Here is a 26,258-nt window from a genome sequence, read left to right as displayed (position 1 = left end):
CTTTCCTTCTTATCAACATCATTCCATACCTTTTATATAAATAATTTGGAAAGCACAGGTGTAAAATACAGTCACCCTTCCTGAGCTTGCAGTATCTGTTGCTGACCCAAATCAAATCATTCCCTTCAACTGGGCTTTCATTGTCATCTACTCTGGTTTGAAATAAATCCTCTTGTGTGCTCCCTGAGGGATGAATAGTTTAGCAGGAAATCACTTCCTAATCACAGTTCATTAATCACATAGAAAGAGTTTTTTTTAAATGTCGACTCTGTCACTCTTTGAAAAAATATATTTCCTTAAGGAATCCCTGGGGGGTTACTTGTTCATCCTCATTGCCTTTCACACATTACATTATATTCCTTAAACCTTCATTGATTTCAAATATAAATTGACTGTTAAGGTATGTACAGAAATGTCAGTTGTACATTTTCTTTGATATACTTGTTATCTCCCTGGTCATTACCTTGCCCTGTGAATTTTACTATCTGTGTAGCTTGGCGAAGGCTATGGGTAATGGTATGATGGCGAAGCCTCACATAAGACCTCTTCCCAATTCCATCTTCAGTGATGTCATGTTGGCAGCTTAAATTGGCCTGGTGGGAACATTGGCACCATGAAAATTAGCAGATGCTCCAGTCTAGGGTCTTTTTTTACCTAGAGAGCCACTTATTCAACACTTAGTAGCACTTACTGTTTACAGAGTTGCCTCATTTTGGTATCATTCAATCTTGTAGAATAACCAAGTAGAATTTTATTTCCAGATTATTTTCATTACACAGTGTTTGAAATTCTCATAATGCCGCTCAATATACCACTTACTGACTGAGTGACAGGGTAAGGTAGCTTTTCTGTGCTCATGTGTCTTTATCTGTATGGTAAGGGTGATAGTTCTCATCTTGGGGATGATATAAGGTTGATCAACAAATACACTTGTTTAAGTATATTACCAATAGCATATGGAGCACTCATATAGAGCTATCTTTTATTTCTCTGTACTTTTATTAGTAGACATTTATTGAGCACTTACCTAGTACTTAGTGTTTTGCTGTGTCTACTGGGTTATTCATTGAGATTCAGTACTTCAAACATGGTTGTTAGACATGGCACCTCAAGTAAAAAATCTCTTTTGCTGTTCCAACCTAAAGAAGAGGGGAAAATGTCTATAAGTAACTCTGTAATTATTATATTGTGCTAATTTAATGTCAGTATTTGAACTTAACTTGACTACTGTTTTTAGGAAGTATAGGGTGACATCTAAGGGATATCTTTATTTCCTGTAAAGTGTATCAAGATTTTTAATGTACTTTTGAATTTTTAAAAACATACAGTTTACAAATCTAAAGCCTGTGTTAATGTTAATGGGACTAGTAAGATACCCTTTTGTCAAAGGGGGTCTGTTATATGATGTTGAAGTCACAAAACTTACGCTATATAAATCTGAAGTTATGACTTGATTTAGTTTTATTAGGCATATGATATGTTGTAAATTTTAAGTTATATCATTTAAGTAATCATTGGAATTTTAAAACTTCTTAGAAGTTTTCTGTAGAATGGAAACTTTACTCATCTTTGTATAGTTTAATACAGCTGTTATTGGAGATTAAGGTAGAAAGCAAATTCTTGGCATAAAAGTAAAAGTATCTTTACAATTCAAAATCAGAAAGATAAAAAATGTATGTTGTTCTTGTAAGTTTGCTAACATGTTTTATGTTTTTACAGAGCAATTATGCTAAACAATAGATCTTTAAAATAGATGGTATTATTTTTGCTTTTCTAGCACCTTATCAGGAATTTTGAAAGGAGACAAAAAGCTAACCTCTTTAATTATGGTATAGAGTAAATAAGTATTAGACTGGATTTAGCTTTGAAGATCAACAAGTGGATATTTATGTTATGTCAGTATAAGAATAGTTCCATTTTTTACTTGCGGAAGCTGCTTAATCTGAATAGCACAAAAACTGACCAAGAAAGTTTGCTAACACATAAATATTGACTATTTTCATCTCTAAGTGGAAGGCTAGCGACATGGATATAGTAGTAAAATTCTAAAAGGAGTTGGTGAAAAATAAATGTTATGCAACATGAAAAGAATACCAGGGGAAAAACTGACAGAGTAGAATAACAGGAAGATTAGTCATTTCTGGAAGGAAAAAAAAAAAGGTGGAGAGCGGGGGAAGAAATATTTTAAACAGGAATGTAGGACTGGAAGTGCCAGTGCTAAAAGATAGATTTAAGCTAATTTAGGAGTGAAATTGACCTTTAAAACAAGGGAATAACACTGGCCACATTTAATTGTAAAATGTAAAGTTCCTATTAATAACAATAAAAAACAATAATGGAAAACATTTTCTGTTAGGAATTAAGAGAACCCTCTAAAAATAAAAAGATGATATTTATTCCTTCACCTGAGTTCACCAGCCTGTGTCAAACAGAAGTATCAAACATACATAAAGAAAATGCATTTCCTTTTAGATAACCTAATGTGCTACTGTTTTCAAGTGTTGGATAAAGTCAAAGCATTCTGACATTTTGAAATATAATACTTGGTTTGAGTTAATTTTCATTTACACATTTATTGGAAAATGGGTGGAGCAGCAGCCTCCCAATATTTTAAGAAATTAGTTCCATAAACTCTTGAAAATATAAATTATAACTCTATGAATCATACAAAAATATGTCACAGTCCCTATTTAAAAAAAAAATAGGAAAGTGAATAGTATAAGAGTGTGTTTGCATACACGCATAGGTAATTCCATTAATCCCTAAATTTCTACCCAAGATACTGGGGTACTCGCAAGAGGGATTTTACTGCACATATTTCCTAACCTATCTGAGAATTCTCTGTTAAGTTGGAATAATAATAGACCTGCCTCAAAGTCATATAATGAGGATTAAATGAATTAGTAGATTTAGGCATATTTAGATACGAAGATGCTATTTTGTCATTTTATTACAACTTGTATTCAGATATGAACACAAGCTTGTGTGAGCATTTCCAGCCAAGAGAAGATGGACAATTGCAGAGGGAGCTCTTACTTATGCCTTGATAGCCTAAAGTATTATTTGAGCGCTTACACATTTATCCATACTTGACAGAAATAAAATAATTATTTCTTTTGTCTACCCCTTACTAACTCCAGGATCAGAAAAATACCATTTTATCTATTTTTAAGCAAGTCAATATCTCTTAGGTTTATGTTATGATGACATCAGGACAAAAGTCTGTTTCTTTTATTAGGAAAAAAATTATGATAATTAGTATTTAAATATTGAAAATGGCTTATGTCTATTAAAATAAAGATATCAAAGTATTCTAATTTAGAGACTCAAGGCTTTATAATTCTGTAGCATTGAATTCATAGAAATGCAATATGTAATCAAGCAAACATTTCCTGCGATTTTGTGACAAAATCTTAATCAGTTGCAATGCTTTCAAGGCTCAGAGATTATTGAGATAAAGTTTAATTCTAGCACAGAATAACCACTTTACACAATGCCAAATGCTAAAAAATATCTCTCACTCTCTAATTCTTCCACCTCTATCCATACTCACACAAACATACTCTTTACACACACACACACACACACACACACAGCAGGGCATGACTGCATAGGAAATGTTTATTTTCCAAGCTACAGAAAACAAATGTTATCTCAGACACTAAAAGTCCTTCCTTTTCCTGATTTGGAAAAAAACAAGTCCTGTTGAGTTACTTGCAGATTTTCTAACATTTAGGTTTATTTAAAGCATGAAATTTTGAAGACAAAATGACTAAGAAATTTGGAATGCATAATTAGAGCTTTTTACTCTTAGGTCACCAGCTCATCTCCAAATGACTTAGTATTAGTCAAAGATTGATTAGACTTGGTACCTTGCTTAGTTTCCAGGAGAAGCAGGGAACTAACTATAATCTCTCCTCTTGTGATCTGAGTGTGACCCAGAGTTCATGCTTACTAATGTATTTCTTTTCAGGTAGAGTCAAATTCAAGGAATTAAATAAAAGAGATTAGAACCAGTAAGAATTGACAAATTCAAAACATATAACTGCAGTTGATCTTTCTAAAAGTAGTGTGTTAAACATTATTTGAAGCCTCACTTTCTATGCCTTGAATTGCATTCTCATTAATATTCATAAGAAGGATGAATTGTAGCTGCTGCTAATAGGTTGAGCAGTCAGGATATATATATATATATATATATATATATATATATATATATATATAAAACATATATATCATATATTTTTATATATTTCCATATATATGTATATTTCAATGACTGCATAAATTAGTCATGATCTTCCTAGTCTATCACTTAGAAGTGCCAAGGTCATAAAAATCCTTTGTTGTGATCTAGCTTACATAAAAGCCTTGAAAATACTTTATTTTCCTTACCCAAAAGATGTTAAGATGTTTTTTAAGAATTTTTGGATAACTTTTGTGTTAATTCAGTATTAACACAGAAGACAGATACCTTTAAATCTTGTCAGTCAATCAAGCTTATGTGGGTACAATGTATAATACCTCTTATCCAAGGAGTTCTGCAGAGGGTTAGTTGTCTGGAAAACTGAGTAAAGAATTTTCATCTTCCTTCTATGGAAACTTTTCATGGTAAAAATAATTGGAGGATAAATAGACTCTGATGTACCTCCACCAGCCATGCACACAACCATCTACAATTCTTGTTAGACGCTGTCAAATGGTTGCCTTTCTTACAGCTTGTGGCTGAATTCTGACAGGATAGACACCGTCACCAAAACTGTCTTCTCTGAAGTTGTCATGGTTTCTTGTGCTAATTTACATTAGGTTAAAGCCAAAAAAACTGAAGCTGCCCAAAAATAGTCCATAAAATTAGACCATACAATTAAAGAAACAGACTTTTCAGTATTCTTCATTGGTTTTTCAGTCTTACATTTGGACCCTAAGTGTTTAATGTTAGTTGCCTAAGATTTACCCAGGTGGTTTGCTGTCCTCAAGAGCTAATTCAAGGAATGCCATTGCACGTGCTGAATATTCAAGGAAGTGTCTTCACCCAAGGTTGGCTTAAGCACCTATCTCAAGGGCTGATCTTGAATTTCAGAGGCCTCCTTTAAGTTCACAATTAACATCTTGACCCTGCACATACTTAAATTTATGTGCCAGTGATAGGAATAAAATATGGCTGCTGGCAGTGGTAATCCCCTCAAACCAAATGTGATAACAATGTGACTGTCCTGTTACTGCTCTGAAGAGAAAAGCATGAAAACTGAATTTGACCTTGACATTTACAAGATGTGACTTCAGTTGATCTGAATTCCTAAAGTGAATAAATGTCATAAAGATACATGGATGTAGCACTCTATATTTAAAGATATGTGCTTTCTACATTGTTCTTTGAATACGGACAGGAGTAACAGGTCCTTTCCCCACTAGGCTTGTATCTACTATTTTCCATTCTCCTTCTATAAGGACCATCACCTGCTGTCTGCTTTTAAGGAGTAGAGGGTAGGTGTTAAACCTTAGTTTCAGGAACTGCATTCCATGGATCCAAAGTTGGACATTTACCAGTTCACAGAGATATCTTTTGGGTGGACCAGTTCTCTCAGACAGAGATGGTGCCCATTGGAAAATGGCCTTGGCTATTCTGAACATATGGACACTGTTCTAGAGTGGAGTCATGGTTCTGTAACTAGTCACCTGATCTGTGATCCAGTATGTGATTCATAAATGAAGTTCACATTTATTCCCAGCTTTATTACTTACCCATATTAATCTGGAAATTTGTTATAGATACCTCATATGTCAATATAGTTTCACATACAATTTTCCAGTCACTGTTTAATCTTTATTCTTGTTTCTCACTTGATCCACAGTGATTTAGAAAAATGTTACAATGTTAGGAAAAATATGACCAACTGGCATGATGCCATTTATTTTGTATGGTTAACCTCCTTTCATTAATGGACATTTTAGTACAGTCTACTGGCTTTGAAGGAGTGGGAAGGAGACATGAAAATTTTGAAAGGATTCTTTAAGACTTCTTTATAATAAATATTTTTTAAGAATATGTATCTATTGAATTAAGAAACTAGAATTTCCTAGTAACAGTATATTTATCACCTTGTTTAGGGAGCAGATTTTAGCATGATCACAGAAAAACACCTGTTTTGACACTCTGTGGGGAAGGTGCAAACATACGGGCAAACTCTGTATAGGTGTGGAGTAAACAAGAATGCTTTGGCTAGCATCCTGCGAGGAGCTGGGTCTAAATGGTCTGCTCCAGCTTCTGCTGCTGCTGCTGCTGCTAATATTGCTGGGAAGGAAAAGTGGCTGACCTAGCATATTCTTTACTCTCGGCACTGCAGCAGTCGCTCAGGAAATGTTGTTTAAGGGGAACCTTCTGGATCCTTTTCATGGCACCATGGCAAGAAGAAGCCGTATCTTATCTATTGAAGATAAATCGTGGAGTTGGCTAATGGATGCTGGTGAGTGAATAAGGCAAATGGGGAGCCAGTTCACAGAGATATCTTTTGGGTGGACCAGTTCTCTCAGACAGAGATGGTGCCCATTGGAAAATGGCCTTGGCTATTCTGAACATATGGACACTGTTCTAGAGTGGAGTCATGGTTCTGTAGCTAGTCACCTGATCTGTGATCCAGTATGTGATTCATAAATGAAGTTCACATTTATTCCCAGCTTTATTACTTACCCATATTAATCTGGAAATTTGTTATAGATACCTCATATGTCAATATAGTTTCACATACAATTTTCCAGTCACTGTTTAATCTTTATTCTTGTTTCTCACTTGATCCACAGTGGTTTAGAAAAACAAAAACTCAGACTTTACAATACAGGAAAGCAAATTTTTTCTTTCAATTGTTATGGTATACTTCTTTCTTCACAACATTATACACTTTTGAATTAAAATTCTATTAATATACATAATGTCAGGGATTTTATTTTTACTTAAGATATTTATGTGAGCAAATTAGTAAGATATTTGTTATATCAGTTGCCAAGGATAGACCTTTGACACTAGCAAATTAAGAAACTTTCTCGATTTCTGTACCATAACAAGGTAGTTTCCATGAGCAAGATTTTTAATTGTTAGTAGGATTAATAATTTGAATGATCTATCTCAGTTTTTTTCAATCTAACATTTTCTCACTCTAAAATTTTATTGTCCCAAAGGAGAGGCCATGTTTAAGAAAGCTTATTTTGGGATTTGAAAGACACATGGGTATTTTTTTCACTTTATAATTTATAACTGAATATGGCCAAATAATCATTTAACTGTGCTTTTCATTAAAAGACTGATAGCAAGGGAAATATTACGCTTTCCATAAAGGTGTGGACCAAGTTTTCCTAGATTTATTTATTAGCTATTAATTTGTAATTAGTAGATTCCATAAAAGGGTACACAATTAAGTGTAGAAATTTGCAGTGATATAATGAAGGTGCTGACGAGGCATGTTGGAAATATCCATTTAAATTTACTTTAACATTGAAGGAATTTATTTGCCCTTCACTACCTACCTCTGACCCTACCTCAGACATACATAGTCCTGGAGATTGTTTTCACATATGGCATCATTAGTCAATATGTATTAAGTGCCTTCTGTGTTGCCAGCTAGCTAGAAGCAGGTACAATTGTGAACATATTTGTTAGACATTTATTCCATTAACAACAGGAAAGCATGAATTTAAATTATTTGACTTTATTACTTTAGTAAAATACTGCAGTAACAATGTAGTAGTTTTTTTTTTTTAAAGTACTAACTTTCCTTATCCACTGAAAATAATCCTGACCTATCATCTGAAGAGCTTTATAATTGAATTGATTCTGCTATTTCACATGGGCACTATTTATTCACTTCTTTGTCTTTCATATTTTGTTTTTGGTTTTAATCTTTTTTGTTTATTGAAAATGATTTTCATGAGAACACAGATCATTGAGAACATAAGTCAGAAGTTCAAACTATATTTTTCCAGCTGGAAGATCTCATCCAGTCTTTCCTTATTGAAACCTATCATATCAACTTCACTATACTTAAAAATTGAGTTTTACTTCAAATCCAAATCTAGTCTTGCAAACTTTATCTAGTGAAAGTATTTTAAAAGGGATATTCAGATTCCTCATCCTATTCCCTTATAAAATGCCAGTTCTCTCAGATTTTCAATACTAGCTATCTAGAAAGAACTTACTATATTGTAGTATATATCTTACTTCATTTTATAAAACAATCTCAATCTTAGTGACTTACTGGACATGCAGGTTTGCCCTAGTTAGAGATGACTTTTATTGCATTTATTATTATGCAAATACATATATTCTTGCATATATATGGACACACACACGTATATTTGAGATGAGAGGTGGAAATCAGCCTTTCCTTACACATGGTTCTCTGAGCTATTTGACACTAAGTGAAAAGGATGATCTACTATTTTAGCTGACTTGGATTCAAGGAAAATATAAGTAAATAACTAAAGTCAACAATTATATATTTGCAGTCAAGAAACAAGGTTTCTTCTCATTTAATTCTAAGACAAGTATAAACACTGTGCCTGGTTAATATGCTTCAAATCTTGAGATTAGGGATTATTATAGTTCTGTCAGAGTTTTTGTCTGACTTGATTCCATCCAGTTCATTAAAGCAAAATTGTCTTAGGGTCTGTCTTTAGTGGAGGTTTAATATTTAATATTCAGAGGGCTCCTCAAAATGACTTCCTAAGGGCTTGTAAGCAGTGAAGAACTATAACTATTGATTAACAAGCTATAAGCATCTCCACAGAAATCATTGTGAAATCCAGTGAGGGGAGCTTAAGACAGTGAGTAGTTTTTTCTGACAACGTATTAAAATGTACTGTTAGCATATTTCCTTTCTTCTTCTGCCTTTCTTTTTCCCTTTCCTTCCATCTCATGCTTTTCTCATCTCTCAAGATACATTATCCACTTCTCTTTTTCTCCATGTTCTCTTATCTCATGGAATTCCTTCAGTTTCTCGCCTTTGGTCATAATATAAAGTGATGTATTTGATAACATGTTTATTGTATTCATTAAAAAACAGTTTTTATATTTCAACTTAAAAATCAGCTGGGTTTAACTTCCTGTCTTTTCAGTTTTCCTCCATTTATGGACCTTTGTCCCCTGTGATTTTTTTTTTTCAATGTTGTAAATTTCCTTATCAACGCAAATGTTATTGTGACAGGATTTAGGAATTTATGTTGCTTACGAGATTTTAACCTTGAGTACAGTAAGCCTACTATATATAATATGTCTTCCTTACTTTTCTTTCTAGAACTAGAACTCCATTCCCTCCTCAGCTGTTTTTGGCTTTCTTATGGGATGCTAGAATGGCCTCTCTGTATTTTGTTGCATTTCCCCATTGCTTCTTGTGTTCTGTCGGGGAATTTTGGTGATTCTTTTCAAGCGCTCCCTGAGCTCTGTGCTAGTCGTCTCCCACCCCCACCCCCCCGCCCCCAGGGTCTTGTGCTGTGTGGTCATGTCTCCACTTCCTGGGCCCTGTCATTGACAGAGCTTTGGGTTCCCTAATGGCTGCCTCTGAACCCTCACGAGGGCGGGAATATTCCTTCCCCTGCTGCTACAATTGAGCCCGTGCTGGCTACCAAGTTGCCCTCTACACTTGCTTTCCAAGCTTTGGCTGTGGCTCAGTGACCCTGCTATCAAAACCCTGAAGCTTTTCTAGCTCGACACTCAGTGGTAGCAGCAGGTGTTGGGATTTCTCGAGCCCCTAAGACCCTGAGAACAAGAGAATGGCCGTTTGACATAAGCCTCAGGAGTTTTCAGAGCACCAAGAAACCTCTCCAGAAGATATGAAAAGGTAAGATTCCATTTTCTCTAGGTAGCTCTTCTAGAAATTAAGAAAAACTGCAGCCAGGGATTGCATGTAGACAAGTAGATGAGAATATGGTTGGAGAACTTGTGTTTATGACATAGCAAAACCAAGTCTTGGATCAGGGAACTGGTTATGGAAGACTCTATTTTTAGGAAGTCTGTGTAGTATGAACATTTTGAGTCTATCTGTATTAAGTTTGGCAATGTACAGATTTTAAAAGTAGTTTCTACATTCTTTGAAATAGAATGTCTGATACATTTTTTCCCCCAACTTTTAATGTATTGTGCCTCTAGTGGGGAAAATCTTGTTGAGAATTTAAAGTTAAAAATAAAATAGGAATTGCTATTTACCAAATGCCTACATTTTATTTCCCCTTCATTTATGTTTAAAACCAGAACCATAAGATGACTATATTATCAAATCCTTTAAACTCAAGTTCGTAAATCAGTGATTACTGAGAAGGAACTGGAAAAGCAGTTCAGATCCTGGGAGAGTTTGCATGTGGTTTAATTGTCCTTTGTGAGGAAGTATTGCTTAGTAGTTTAAGTGTTGGTAGTCTCTTTCCTTTAGACCTTTATTTTTTATTTACCTTTTTTAAAAAAGGAAATTATGCCTCTCCCCACTCCCAACTCCAACCTTTTTTTTTTGGGGGGGGAAATGAATTCACTTTCACTTTATTTGGGTGTAAGCAACTTGGATAAAGGATCTATGCTGTGTGTGTGTGTGTGTGTGTGTAAGGGAGACATGGGTGGGAGAGAAACAGCAATAGCATCTGAGCATCCACAGCACAGTCATTTTTTCAGCATTTTTGTTAAGGCAGCTGTTATTTAATATAACCCTTTATACTTGACCCTACCTCCACTAACAGATATTAGTCATGAAATGATACTAAAACACCTCTCTAATAGGAGAACATGAATGACCTTACTGTTGTCTGTCTGTGGCTTCTCTCCCTTCTTATTTTGGTTCAATATGGACTTAATATTTTAATTGATTCCCTATAACTGGAATCAAAACTAGTAGCTTATGGTTACATTGACACTTATTTCAGTAACCAGAAATGGAATTAAGGTTTTAAAGATGAAATAAGAAAAATGTTTTCTAATAACTACACAAATGGAATGATAAGGCTTATCTTTGATAGTACATATTTAGGATATTTGTTCTTAAAACTAAAAGATTTTCAACAAAGTATTTTATTTGCACTTGAAATCAAGTTTTATTCCCTGTACACCTTGAAGTATTAAAAGGAATGTTTTGAAGTCTTTCTATTACATTAAATTGGGTAATTGATTTCAAATGTAAAAACAGAAAAGGGAAATTTTAATGCTTTGATTCTTAACATTTGCAACAAGTTTGCAATTTTCAAAATATATGGCACTGCCTCAAGCTAGGCTTTTGCATTATTCTCAAGTTGGTCTAAGAGTGCATTTTCCCTTTTACTATTTATCTAGAATTTTACTTTTCTTTGGGACAAGAAATAAAACTAGACATGTCAGTACACGTCTATAAATACATACCTTTACATTTTAGTTAAATATTAAGGTAGATTGAATTGTACTTAGGGACATTTCCAAAATTAGTTTATAGCTTTAAAATTATTTTAAATATTTTAATGAAATATGCCAATTAGTGTACTCATTGTATTGAAAGTATTGTGGGAAAAGTACCTCAAATACAACCTGATGAGAGTTTAGTGATTAGTTGTCTTAGGACATTCAGAAAGGTTACATGAAGTCATAAAATAGTGGTGTCATAAAATGAAAGATAAAGACACACTAGAAAACTATCAAAAAGTAAAGTGTGACTTTTTGAGACTAATACAGAAAATGAAGACTGCTAATTTGCAACATCTGAGCCAACCTCAGAATCCAAGTCATTGTTCTAATTCTTACAAGTGTGTCAATGCAATGCTATTTATTACTGAAGTTGCAGTGTATTTGAGGTACAGAGCACTCAATTCATTCTAGGAATAGAAGCAGTTTTCTTCCTCATCTAGTGTATCTCAACTTGACTGATCAACATGAACTCATTTCAGCAACGCACTCTGATTGCAGCTTTTCAATTTTTTTATTTCTACCTTATTTAGTGTGACTTTCGTTACATTAGGATTTTGAGAGATACAGTAAAAGAAAGAACCATTATACTATTTTTGTCAACTTTATAAGGAGTCTTGGGAATACAGAACCTCTGGTCAGCCATTGACTTCCTTTTAGGATCTTGTAAATTTGACATCGTATGGAAATTCAAATCATTGCAATCGAAAAATTAAATAATGACAATTATAAGCATTTGATTTTCTGTTGTCAACCAAAAAAACATTAATTCACTGCTATTATTTTCAAAATTAAAAATTCATCAGCTGGTAGATATGTTTATTTGTGATATAAAAGTGGAAAGAACTGACATTCTCCGTACTATAGTAATTAAATTTATGTGAGTTATTTAATACATTTATTAATTAAATGCTTTGTGGTTGTCTGATTTAGAATTGTTTCAAAATCCAAATTCTCCCTGACTTGACTTTACCATGCCCAGGCTCCTTTCATGTGATTCTTTTGGGGGCATTATCATAACCCCATCTCCTCAGATGATGTCCAGAGTGGATTCAAGACCTACAAAAGTTCTATAAGAAATGTGTGCAAAAATAAGAATATAAACTCTGAATTCTCTTTTTAGGAAATTCAACTTGAATAGTAGTTGGAATACTTCTGGACTAGGAATTTATAACACTACTTCTCTAAAATTACAAACTTCTTACTCAATGAAACTGTGTGCTAGAACTAGAAGTGTTTGCTGGTTCTCAAAACAAAGGTCTTAATCCCAATCTTGATAAAACTAGAATTTTTCTGCTGTCACTCAACTCGTATAATTCACATACCTCTTACCTCTGCTATTCTGCTCCATTATTACTCTTTTCTTCTTGGAGAGTATAAGAACTATCTGTTCTGTTATGTACAGAATATTTATAGTCCATGTTGAGAAATGTCAAATGTCAGCTGTTTTATGGCAAATTTCCTTTGGTGTAACAATTTTCCTGTCTCATTAAACACATCTCTTTAGGAAAGAAATGACAGAGCAGATCTTAACTTGATCAGAACATAAAAGACCTCAGAATAAGTCCAGAGAGTGACATTTTCTATACTTTAGACAATATTTCATTTCAAGCAAAGCACTTCTATTTATTGTGTATCTCATATTGTGAAAATAACTTGCTGATTAAGAATGATTGAAAATAGATCTCTAATTTATTGACTCCTCAATACCACCAGTTCCAATGTCACAATTACCCATGCTTCACAAGGCCACCCTGGGGGGTTTAGTAGTGTCATTTCACTTTTAAAAGTGAGGAAATTGAGGCCGAGAGTTTTTGAGTAACTTCCCAAGATGTCACACCGGGGTTCTGGGATGTTTAGCTGCCGTGTCCATTTCTGAGGTCCCCGTTAGTGTGCCCTCTGAGTTAGCTGCCACATTAACACTAACCCTTTTCTTGGCATACTACCACCAGCTGCTTCTTCCTAAAGCTCCCCACCACCTCATCTGTGCTACCCTTCTCTCACCACTCCTTAACCTGGGAGAGCTTCCTTCTTGTTCCCTCCCAGCGATAGTCTCACCTGCCCTGAAATATCTTGTCAGGATTTTTAATGAAGATTTCATTTAATGAAATGTTTTCCAAGCTCTTTGCATGGTTGCTCGCATATAGAAAACAGACAGTAAAGTGTTGATGCTATTATGTAATTATCTCAAGGTCACACAATGAGAAAGTGGTTCATTAAGAATTCAAATCAAAATCTGTCTGGAAAAGAAAAAAGGACACATACACATGCAAACACACACTTGCAGGTGACAGCAGGAATAGGAGACACAAAGCAAACACTCAAGCCCTTTCTGAACTATGACACTGCCTGTCATCTCTAACCAACTTTATTTATTTAAGGTGAATACATCACCCCACATATGCTGATGGGAAAAAGTAACGCAGCCTTATGGGGTAGGGAAGTCTCTAAAAGTGTGACTTGAAAGTATTACATTTCCAGTCCCAGGACTTATAGTCTGTGAAATGTTAGGTAAGTTACTTACACAAGGGCTCTTTCCCTATGGAGCTAATCACAGTTTATATGCTGTATTATTAGATAGTGAGAAAATGTTATAAATGAAAGAACACCCATAAATGTCAACTATTAATAATAGCTAGTAGAAATGTAAATATTGCTTTAAAAATGCTGTATGCACACATGGGGGTGGAGTGCTTAGTGAAATCTGTAGGATTTTAGAGATGGATAGCATCTTGATAATGAGATGATATCCGTATGCGTTTTATGTTAAAGCCTTTAACTTAAAGGGAGGGATGGTGAAGTACCTGACAGATCACAATTGACCTAAAGAGGGATTGGCCACACCCTTGGGAAGGTGTAAACTCTTGTCACTGGGGGCAGAGGGGAAGGAATAGTCCCTGGATCAGCAAATGGTAGGATTATTATTTGTGTGTGTGAGAGATTTTCTTTTTCTTTTCTTTTCTTTTTTTTTTTTTTTTTTTTTTAAGCAGAGCTCAAACCATCAGCTGATGGTTAAATAGTAGGACAGTTAAATAGTAGGGTTTGCTCAGAGCAGGGCTTTTTGAATTCTTGCTACTTAAGTATTTGGTCTCTCAGTAGCTGCTCAATACCTTGAGGATGAGGGTGCTGTTTATTTGCAATGCTTAGCACAGTCAGGGAAATAGAGCATATTTGATGCATGCTTAATAATTAAATATAAAATATAGGTTCCAGAACGTGTATAGAACTCCTTTAAGGGTCTCAAGGCCACCAAAGAGAATGGAAGCAGGCCAGGAGTGTAGGAAGTATAGGGTTCCTGGGACTTCCTGGGATGGAGGGATGGATTAGGGTCCATCGTGCGGGTTGGCCGGGAACTGAATGCACATAATCTTGGCAACGACTGCTGGTTAATGGATCTGGCAGCACTGGAACATTCAGTGTCATCTGGTTAATAAATGTAGAACTAAAGTATTTCACATTTTTATAAACATGTTAAGCAGAAGAGAATATATTTACATTTATTTCTATATCAAAAGCTTTTGGACTCAATTTACATTCATTTCTCATACCGTGAAAAATTATATTTCTGGAATTATGATTCAGTTTTTGTGCCAGAGACTTGAGGAAAATGTACCTGTAAATATGTCATTGATGTATATACCCTTACATAGAGAAGTTATCAAAATATGTCTTTAAATATGTGACATTGGAATTTATAACATGAACATAGAATGAAGAAGCACTTATGCAGAAGAAGCACTTATGCAGATAATGCAGGAAATTAGAGTGTAATTCTAGAAATCAAAATATACATAGGGAATGATTGGTAAAAGTGTTTTTAATGATAAATTTTACTAATCTTTTGATGTCTATTCAAAAAACATCTTTCCAATCAGTCTATAATCAAGATATAAATCATCATAAAAAAATGAAGGAAAAATTCATAGTGCTAAGATTTAGCAACTTACATAGATACTTAAGTGAGCATACAGGAATGTTTAGGTGATACAAATATGTATTCTGATACTTTGCAGGGTAGATATTAACACTGTAGTTCCTTTGTTCAAACCTGGGATATGGTGTATGGACAAGGAGGAAAGTTTGCACAGAAAATTTCAGTTGTCAAAATATACCCATTGTTTCCATGAACATTTGTGTCTCTTTATTTTGAAGAAAGAAAGAAAGCCGTATGATACTACAATGTTTTTGTAAGGTTAAGATAGTATGGAACTTTCCAGAGTACCTTGACAACAAACTCTTAAGTCTGAAGTTATTTCACATTAAAAAAAAAAGAGGCCTGGGCCCTCCCTGGTGGCACAGCTGGTTAAAGCGCAGCACTAAGAAGCTAAAGCCACTTCTGCATGAGTTCGATCCCCGCCTGCCCCAGAGGTGACCCACATGGTGTGACAGACCTCTCCTGACCTGCCTGCTGCACCCCTCAGCAGTGTATTTCGTTGATCTGCCTGTTCTGCTCCCCACTCTGTCTCTGGTGAATCCTCTCACCGGTGGCCCTTGTGCCCCTGGCCTGTGCCCTAGATCTGTATGCACAAATAAATAAATCTTTAAAACAAACAAAAAGAGCCCCCCCCCAAAAAAAAGTTGGTTTAAGGTCAAATATTGAGTGTAGAAATGGAAAAATTAATCATGAACAAAATACTTACTTTGTAGAAAATAGGGTGCATCTGTGTTTCTGTTTTCAAATGTGCTTGTGAAGGTGGCTGATCACTGCTGCTCTCCTCTCCTGCTGTTCCTTCTGTGCTCTCTATGGAGATGGACACACGGGTATCTATATGCCCATCAGCTTTTGTTTTCATCATGAAATACTTTCAGTGGATCAGGAATCATATATTAACCTTCCGCAATTTTCCTTAACATCTATTTTTATCTGTGCATCCTTAAATTATGTGGGTCCAGCATCCTGTTGGTATGTGGGCATGCTTACCCCAGCACTATGTTTAGTTTCTGTTTCTTATTGGCTAATACCTGCACTTAGTTTATTTTGGCAATTCATCATGTGAGATTTAATTAGGTAGTAAGTTTGAGATGTTATTGAAGCAGTAGGTACTAACAAGTTAAACTCACTTAAAATCCTTTATTCATGAAATAATTTAAATACCTGAATACCTTATTTTCTCTACCTTGCCTGGGTGTGTCCTTGGCCATTTAATTAACTGTTTTATTTTATCCTTTTAAGAACTGAAGTGGCAGTGGTATAAAAACGATCCATGGATTCTTTCTCCCAGGGAAATTTTATCATCAGAAATAAAAGTATCAAGGCTAAAAGAGAAAATCTTACAAATAAAATGAGTGGTGTTTGGTTATACCCCTCTTCATTGCCTATAAGGGATGTCGCCTTTGACGTGTGCATTTCTGAAGAACCTGGCGATTACAAAGAAATTGGCCACAAGGAATAAGCCATAGAAATGTTAAGCATTTTGTTATTTTTAGATGGACACTTGTATATTTAAATCACTACATGAATATATGTATAATCCATTAGATGTAGGTTGCAGAAACTATCCTCTCACCTCATATGCGTGCAATTGATGGTATACTAGTGTACAGAGAATTACTTAAGAACACTCATTTTGGAGCTAGCTCACATGGGCTCAGACCCCATTGCCACCACTCACTTCCTGGTGTCTGTCCTTAGGTAAATTATTAGACCTCTTTGAGCTTCAGAATTCTAATCTTTATAATAGGGATGAAGACAGAACCATAGGATTGTTTTGAGAGTGAAGTAAATTAATAAACTTATTAAGAGTAGTGACTGGCATGCACTAAATTCCTCTCGTCTTCTGTCTGATGGATGCTTTGTCTGTAACAGAAGCAGTCCTTTAACCTCGTGTCTTGAGGTGGTGGGGAGGGTGCTGGTCAGGGGTTGGGTAGGTGGGTAGAGAGGGTTTGGTGTAGAAAGGTGAAAAATAAAGTCAAGGAGACTGATTTTTAGCTGAGTGTTCAAATGCCTGAGGTCAAATTCATGTCGCTGGGTGGGGCTGAAACTTTTAAAGTTTATAGATGAATGAAGGGAAAGATCTAAATTTAAAACAAAAGTAGTCTGTAGTTAGATCTTTGCTTAGTGGTGTTTGTCATTCCTTTAGAAAATTTAGGTAATCCTTCCTAATAGAATATAATAGGTAGCATTGGTTCTTGATTTCAATATCTTATAGTCAGAAATTTCTACCAGTAGATCTTTAGGCTGTGGTTGCCTTCTTTTGTAAAAATTATTCATGAAATTAGACCATATTCATAGCTACAAATTCTCCTCTTTGTTTTCTGTCTTCATAACTTTTCCCACAACTTACCATCACTTTGTGATGAACACTAAATGTCACTCTGAGGAGCACTAAAGCTGAAAGTGTAATTACTGTTTTTATAATGTAAGTGATAGTAATTTAAATGTTTTTAGAATAATAGTGGGTTAGGAGGAAAAAGTACAAACTTTATTTTCTTCATAATTTTTAAAAAATCAGTTACATTTAAAATTTAAAAATACATTAAAAAATGAATAAACAAATCTGAAGCTGATAATGAACTTCTCTTGCCCAAATGAGTTACACATTTACTTTAAAACAGATGATGTGAATACAAGGGGAGGAAAAATAGGATTCAGAAAACAAGCATTTCTGCTTTTAAGGAGAACTTTTTTTACAATTTGAGATGACCAAAGTATATTATTCCTCAAATAGCTGGGTAAAGCAGTGTATATTTATTGAGTCAATGAGTGTGGGTTAGTGAAAATCTATGAGTGAGTGAGTAGGTGAATGAATGGATGGATAGATTCAGTGGTAACACATTCTTTTTGATGTTTATTATTTTCAGGAAACATTATTTTAAAGAACTTCCTCATTAAAAGAAGTTGAATGAAATCATACATTATCTTTTATAACAGGCAGTTTCAGTAGAATCAGAACTTTTAGGTTAAAACATATTGTTAATGTTGAACTACTCTATGCTTTTAGTGCATTTGGGACTCAGTAGAATAGAAGACACAGATCACAAGCAAAAGGACAGTTAATATTATTCTAAAAATAAGAACTGTTCCATGTAATCACATCCTAAATAAATAGAAGTTGACAAAGAGAATTACGATGAATTAGAAGTTAGTGTATTTTGTCTTACTATTTTTGTAGGTTTTGATGGCCATTTTTAATTAAAGGAGCAGCACACACCGTATTTTTACACATTTTGCCAGCATTAGCAACATGTAAAACCACTTGATGTCTCTGGAAAAAATTATTAGACTTCACACTGTCTTGGCATTTTTTACTGCATTAAAAAAAAAAAAAGGTTGAGGAGCATCCTCCCTGGTAGCTCAATGGGTTCAGACATAGCACCGCAAGCAAGCCGCAGCCGCTTCAGTCTGAGTTTGATCCCCGCCCCGGAGGTGACCACATGGCTTGGCAGACCTCTCCTGACCGCCCGCTGCTCCCCTCAGCTGCTCCCCTCAGCAGCGTACTTGGTCAGTCTGCCCGTACAGCTCCCCACTTTGTCTCTGGTGAATCCTCTGCCCTGTACCTCTGGCCTGTACCCCAGTTTTATATGAATAAATAAATATTAAAAAAAAAAAGGTTGAGAAACTAGTTAAATATCCTTAAGAAATTAGTGATATTAAGTTTTAGGGCATTAGAGAGAGCCTAGTCAATCTTCCAACAGTCTGGGAACAGAAAGAGAGATTACAGTTGCTGTTGCTGAAATAAATGGAAGCTGGTATTTGAAGACAAAGGGAGGAACTGGGCTGATGAGGAAGCCATCTCACTGGGCAGAGCACTGCTTTCCTGCCCCTTTGGGGTTCACTCCCCAGGAATGCGCCCCTTGTGCTAAATAGAGCCCTATGTAAACACAGACAGTCTGAAGGCATTTGCAAACACTCCAGTAGAGGTGACTATATAATTATTTCTAGCTGTTTCATGTATTTATCTTGGTACTAATTAATTGAGCTCATTTTCGACTGCTACTATTACCTAAAGTGTCTTGTTTCATAGTTTGAAAAAGTATATAAACAACATTTAGAAAAATGGAAACATCAGTGACTTTATTCGGTGAACAGAACAATTGGAAACTTATTTCTTATTATCTTACAAATAAATAGATGAATGTAACATCTCATGAAATGTTAAAAAATGAAAAAAAAAAGTAAAGAATGGAAACTTTGACTTCTGAATGAACAACTTATCAAAACACTAGTTTTTGATTTTATCAGAGGTTCACCGTGGAAAGTTTTTACTATTTCTATATAGCCTAGAGGAAATCTCTGAACTTGAAAAACTGAATATCATTTCTGACTAATCTGTTAGTCATCCTAAATAATAGGAAATCATTTAGTTCTTATTTTTCATAGTAGTCCATCTTGAACAATCAGATTGCATAGCCCACTCAAAGATATTTCAGGAAAGTTGAGGTGATGTTTGAAAAGAATTCTTTGTATTTAAAAAGTGCACAGAGTAAATGTGTGCATTGTGCTACTGTTTTATTTATTTTAAAATTATTTTATGATTTAAAATATCTTTTTTGGGGGGACTTAGGGGTGGGATTTAGGAGTACATGTTCACAGAGGCATGCTGCTACATCACACCCACTGCCTAAGTACCAATACTCCTCCACTATAGCTCCTTGGGAACCCCACTCATTTTTCAACATACAGCTAGTATATAAAGTCAGCTGTAAGTGACCTTGAGATTTACAGTTTGAATGATTAGGGATGATGCACTGTCATTTGTCAAGATAATAAATACAGGTTTAGAGCCTCCCTGGTGGCCTAGGGGTTAAGTCTAAGCAAACCCCTCCACCACGAGGGATTTGCTTTAGAAACAGCTCTTGAGATTCACCTGTGTAGCCAGCCAGCCTCAGTGGTGCAGAGGAACAGGTTGGTCTGCAAACCTGAGTTAAACCCCCTGTCAGAGGGATGACCCACAGCAGACCTGACCTCTCCTGTTTCACCACTGCTCCCCTTAGCAGTATACTTAAGTAGAACTTCGGGTTCTGTTCCCCACGCAGTCTCTGGTCAATCCTCCCCCCCTCAACCCCCATTCATAGTACCAGTGGCCTATAGTTCAGTCCTATGAATAAATAATAAATAAATCTTAAAAAAAATATAGGTTTAGAACTGATGTGTTCTATTTCTTGTTGTAGAGAATAAGTTGGGAGCAGATAATTGATTAGGCTTGGGATGGTTGAATTTACAGAAAACAAAAATTTTTTAAAATCATTGCATAGAATTGCATAAGTGACCAGAGAAAGAATACACAGAAAGAAGGAATCTAAAGACAAATCCCTCTAGAATCAACAATTAGAAAGGAAGAACATCAAAGAAGTGGCAGAGCAAGCAGATTAATAAGCAGTAGGAAAATGAGCATTAGCAAGAAAGGTAAAAGAGAAAACATTTAGAAAGGAAGTAGTTACTGAGGCCAGATGCTACAGAGAAGAGCATAAATGAGGGAAAAGGACATTGACTCTGACAGTTGAAAGGACACCCTTGAGAAAGTTTAAGTAGAATTGGGAGGGAGGAGATAGAACCCCCACTGTAAACTAGATTCCAAGATGAGTCACTAGTGAGTTGGAAGATACATATGAGAGCTCAACAAGCTTCAACAACTCTGTAATGAGATTCAGTAATAAAAAGAGGTGGTATCATGATGATAATTCAGCCAAGAGAAGATTATTAAAAAGAGTGGAGGTTGTTGCTCCAATGGAAACATGTCCTGTCCACTAAAGGAAGGTCCAGGAGTCAGTTGAGAGGAAATTCTTTAAAGTAAGGCTCATGGCGGAAGTATGTTGCAGAGAAATGACAAGCGGGTCAGCTGTGAGTAGACCTGCCCCTCCCTGGAGGCAGCTTGAAGGGCCAGCGCTCACCAGGGAGATTCCTCTCCCTAAGTCATCTCTGCATTTCCAGTTCATCTGGAGTGTCCCCTACATGGCTCACAGCCGTGTTTGTGGATTGCCTTTTGAGTCATTTGCTTCACCTTTACTTGCCTTTCTTCCACCTTGACTATGAATTTGAGGATGGGAAAAAGGTTTTACTTGTATTTACATGGCTTATTTGCTTCATTTCTTGAGCTCTCCTAATGTGCTTCAGGCACTCCCAAGGAAGGAGTGCTATCAGGTGACAGGTTTGCAGACCTGTCTGTCCCCCAGCACCAGCTGAGGCTGGCTGGCTATATAGGTGAATCTTAAGAGCTGTTTCTACAACAAATCCACCCTTTCAAAAATCTAGGGCAGGGTTTAATTTTAAACTTTTTTCATAGCTTATTAATAAAGTAACAGTGTAACAGCATAAATAAACATTTAAGAGTAAATGCATTTAAAGCATTTAAGAGTAAATGCTTCCCAAAGTCAGATAAAATTTTAACCATCATTCATTCTAGGAAGTGGAAATACCTGATTGGACAAGAAAATAATTATGAAAAGATAAAAATCTATAGGACAAATGGTGGTTGAATGCTATGGTATATACCACTGCTGATATTAATGAAATAAGTTTATATTGTGCCATTCAGTTTGATCTGATATCTTTTCTGGACCAAGCCCCTTGATTAGAACAGTTGAATAATGTATTCTGATTTTTAGCAAAAATAATTCAAAGCAAAAGTTAAAAACAAAAGGTTGTCTTGGACTCACATTTAAAAACATAATAGGACAGAGATTAACTATTTGATTACATGTGGTATTTATTTTATGGTTGCTATTTTTCCTATAATTTGAATATTGATTGAAGTTGAAAGTGTGATTTCATAATTGTGCTAATTCTTAAACTTTGACTTTCTCAAACATGTACATACTTTGTATAACAATTTTAAAAGCATTTCTTGTATAGACATTGATAGTACTGGGGTGTTAAGGTAATAAGCTCAAAATTTGGACTGCTGGTGTTTGATTCTGGCTTCAGGAATCAGTAATTCTGGATTAGGTATGAGTTAGTGTAAACTGTATTTGTCTCCTCTATAAAATTGAGTAATACCTCTCTGAGATGAGTTTTGAGAGATTTAAATGAGTTGAGGCATATGATGTATGGGCGCAGGTGCTACTACCTGAGAAAGCCTCATAAATGTGAGTTACGATTTCATTTTTAGATATTCACCATAGAGTCTGATGTACTTAGTAAATGCCTAGTATGTTCCAGACATTCTCAGTATCTCTTCTAATCCACTTTCTCGACCTTTTAATGAATATGGATGATTCATTTTTAAAAGAGGAAATTCCATAGACACTGAAGTTTATGAATTACCTGTGTTTTCATGTTTTAGACTCACACTATATTGAAAGTGAAACATATCTGTCTTAATTTCTATTAAAAAATAATTTGTAATGTCATTTACTTACAAACTCAATTTTATTGTCCGGAAAGACAGGAGAGGTCTGCTGCACCATGTGGGTCACCTCCCTGGCCAGGGATCAGATTGATGCTGCAGTAGCTGAGGATACCCTCAGAGTGCTGAGACTTAACTGCTTGTGCCACCAGGGAGGCCCCCAGTTTTATTTTTCTTTGGAAAAAAGAAGGAAGAATTGAAGGGTGAGACAATATATCTAATGATTAAAATGTGATCAGAGACAATTTTAATATATTCATGCTTTATTATTTTCACATATTCATGTTTTATTATTTTCACATTCCTTTAAAACTGTTCAGGACTATTATACAGTGTGACAGACATTTTTTCTTATGGAATGTCCCAGTAAAACATAAGAAGTTCCTTTAGTTTCATTGGAATTTTTTTTTAAAGATTTATTTATTCATACAGAATTGGGGTACAGGCCAGAGGCTCAGGGATGGTGAGAGGATTCACCAGAGACAGAGTGGGGAGCAGAACAGGCCGACTCACGAAGTACACTGCTGAGGGAAGCAGCAGGTGGGTCAGGAGAGGTCTGCTGTGCTGTGTGTCACCTCCAGGGTAGGCGGGGATCGAACTCTTGCTGAAGTGGCTTTAGCTTCTCAGTGCTGTGCTTTAACTTCTGCTCCACCATGGAGGGCCCAGTTTCATTGGAATTTTAAGCTGAAGCACAATTTTCCCCTCTCTCACCTCCAGCATCACCTCAAATAACTTAAATTTACGCTCTCCTCTCCACCTTCCCTGGAGGTATATACATACTATCATCTCACAGTGGGGCCTTACCACCATTCTCTCTTCTCATTAAAGCCTTCTCCTTGTTTTCTTAAGTAACAACTATCCAGCCTTCCAGACTTGGTACAAATGACAATTCCTCTGGGACCATCTCCCTTGACTATTCCACCACCCCTTTCCCCTCTCACCCCCACTTCCATTCTGGGAGATCACCCCACAGCTCCACACTGGTTCCTATTGTAATTGTTTACTGATTGAAGTTCTGTAGGACGCAAGGAGGTCTTTGATCCTTACCTCTGTGTCTCTTGAGGCCAGTGCCATTGTGTAAATGTGTTTTGTTTTTGCCCAAATAGCTGTTTTGATTTGGATATTAAGCCAGGGTTTGTCCTTATTTGTTAGAGAGGTATCCAGACATAAAATATATTTTATAAGATGTTGTTAAAAAACTAGTTTAAGGCTACTTGATAGTGAATAATTTACTGGAAGTAAACACTCCCCTCCCGTTTTTTTTTTTTTTAATTAATTTACAGGCAAGATTTAAACTCTGTCTGATACAATTTTTTATCTTTAATTTGAGGATGTTAGGATAGGTTGTAATTAGATAAGCAAAAAACACATAATTTCAGTAAATTATACAAGCAAAGATTTATGTCTTGCTCTTACAAAATCAGTGGTGCACTCCATCCTGTGATATCTAAGTTTTCTCTATTTTCTTTCCTCCTGAGACTTCTCAGGTAGCTGAGGCTAGGTAGTGAGAGATGGAGGAAGAACAATAACTTCTAGTCATTTCTTTCACACATATTAGGTAAACCATTGTTTACCCTCAGGCTCTCCTAGATAGAATTAGTTTTATGATGCCAACTTAACCATGACAGGTACTGGAAGAGGAGGGAGGCCTTTTGGGTACTTACCTAGAAAAAACAGTATAGAGAAACTGACCAAGTCATATGTGTTTTGCTTTGCTTTTTGGTTCCTATTTATCGTGACATGATGGAATGGGTAGATGAATGAGACAAATTCTCCTGAGTGATTTTGGATGTAAAACACTAATTCCACATCTAGCTTATATATTTGGCAAGAAAGATCTATCTCTATAGAGCACTTTTTTTTTTTTGGGGGGGGGGACTTATGGTCCATTTGAGAATCTGATAGGAATTATGAAGCATTGTGAGCATCAACACTTAACCCTAAAATCTGGCATGCAAATGCTGTAGTTCTTGAAATCTCTGCCACAACACTTGTCTTTTATGAGAAGAGAAGTGGGAATTCTGGAATGATGTGGAAAGACTTGTTTTCATTTGAATCATGTATCTTGTAACCCAGAACAGAACAGCATGGGTTGGTGGTAAAGCAAGAGCCAAGCATTAGTTTTTACAGTTTTATGAAACCATTTTTTGCTAAGAAAGATAATAGTATCCCTGATCATGTACAATATCTACAATCTAAAATGGTATTACTCTGTTCTTTTCAGAGATTGATTAAACTTAGTGCTCTCAGTTTGTACATGCTGCCAACAGCATTGACCTGTTGCAGTATAAGTCTCTGCCCCTTGACAAAATATCTTGACTCACATCTGCTCATTTAAAGAAACAAGTAAATCCTAGACTGTGCATACAGCCAAGGAACCTACTTAGTACCCAAGTTTGCCTGACGAAAATATCCCTAAAAGGTGTCGTAGTTTTAGAATACACCTCTTTTTTATTTTTAATTAATTAATTAATTAATTTATGTATTTTTTTATTTTCAATCAATGTTTAGTTCTCCCCTCCTCCATCTTGCCTGCCTGTCCTCACAATTCCTCCACCTTCCTCCCTCCCTCCTTATAATCTCTGTCACCTTCTGCTGTAGGATACCTCTGGTTTATAATTGTCCGCTTTTGTTTCATTTTGTTGTTTTTTTTTTTTTGTATTGTCATAGCAATACTGTTAGTCCCTTATGTCTTTTTTGGTTCTCTTACATTCTTCCTATAAGTGAGACCACTTGATATTTTTCTTTTTCCTTTTGACTTATGTCACTGAGCATAATCTCTTCTAGCTCCATCTATGGTGCTGTGAATGGCATGAATTTTTCTTTTTTGATTGCTGAGTAATATTCCATTGTGTATATACCACATCTTGATCCTTCATATAATTTTGGACATTTGGGTTGTTTTCAGGTGTTTTCCTATTGATAATAATGCTGCAATAAACATAGGAGTGCGTGTATCCTTTTGAATTAATGTTTTTGTGTCCTTTGGGTAGATCCCTAGGAGTGAAATTGCTATTTTTCTTATATTTCTTAAGGGTCAGAAGTTCCCCTGCTCATGTTACCTTGGCTAGGTGAGGTGGAGTCCTCTCCTAGGGGATGTCCTGAAATGTCTGCTGCCTGGAAAGTTGGAGTTAATTATGTGGAACAAGTAATACTGACATATTACTTAGAATATTATCTTTATTGTAGAAATGATTTCTTTTTTACTTTATGAAATTTTAAAGCTACAGTTATTTTGTTCTTTATCCCAAAGGAGATCAGTGCATCAGTGTATATATTGTATTTGTATATGTACACTGTTACAATTCTCCAAATAATATTTTAATGCATTTCTTCATTGAGATTATCATGTTTATAATCTTTAATGCAGTAGATTATGTAGTAGGGTAGAGAGACAGCTTGAGAATCAGACCTTCTGTCCCCAAATTCAACATTTATTACTGATATGACCTTTGGGTTTCTACATTTTCTTAGCAGAAATTATGTATCATGACTTATCTGTCTTCCTGAACTGCTGGGAAAATGTGATTGTAGAGAGCCCAGTGCAGTTCTTTGCCGTGGAGGCCCTTAAAAAT

General features: G+C 35.5%; 1 protein-coding gene across 12 annotated transcripts in view; it reads left to right on the top strand.

The window, feature by feature from the left end:
* The window catches only part of MBNL1 (muscleblind-like splicing regulator 1), a 166,007-nt gene that overhangs the window by 53,220 nt on the left and 86,529 nt on the right, over positions 1-26,258 (top strand). The window contains exon 2 of one of the 12 annotated variants that reach the window (XM_012724871.1): positions 6,345-6,464. The exons of 10 other annotated variants lie outside the window; for them this stretch is intronic. In XM_012724871.1, the coding sequence (XP_012580325.1) occupies positions 6,459-6,464 (6 nt within the window). In that variant the 5' untranslated portion in view covers positions 6,345-6,458. Of the gene's footprint in view, positions 1-6,344; positions 6,465-9,505; positions 9,828-26,258 lie in introns of those variants that run through there. One more of the 12 variants, XM_012724874.1, reaches the window with a different exon arrangement.

This window comes from Condylura cristata, unplaced genomic scaffold (genome assembly GCF_000260355.1).
Source record: "Condylura cristata isolate star-nosed mole 26May11 unplaced genomic scaffold, ConCri1.0 scaffold00014, whole genome shotgun sequence".
NCBI lineage: Eukaryota > Metazoa > Chordata > Mammalia > Eulipotyphla > Talpidae > Condylura > Condylura cristata.
The sequence above is the reverse complement of the archived record's forward strand: the minus strand, read 5'-3'. Positions and strand labels throughout refer to the sequence as shown.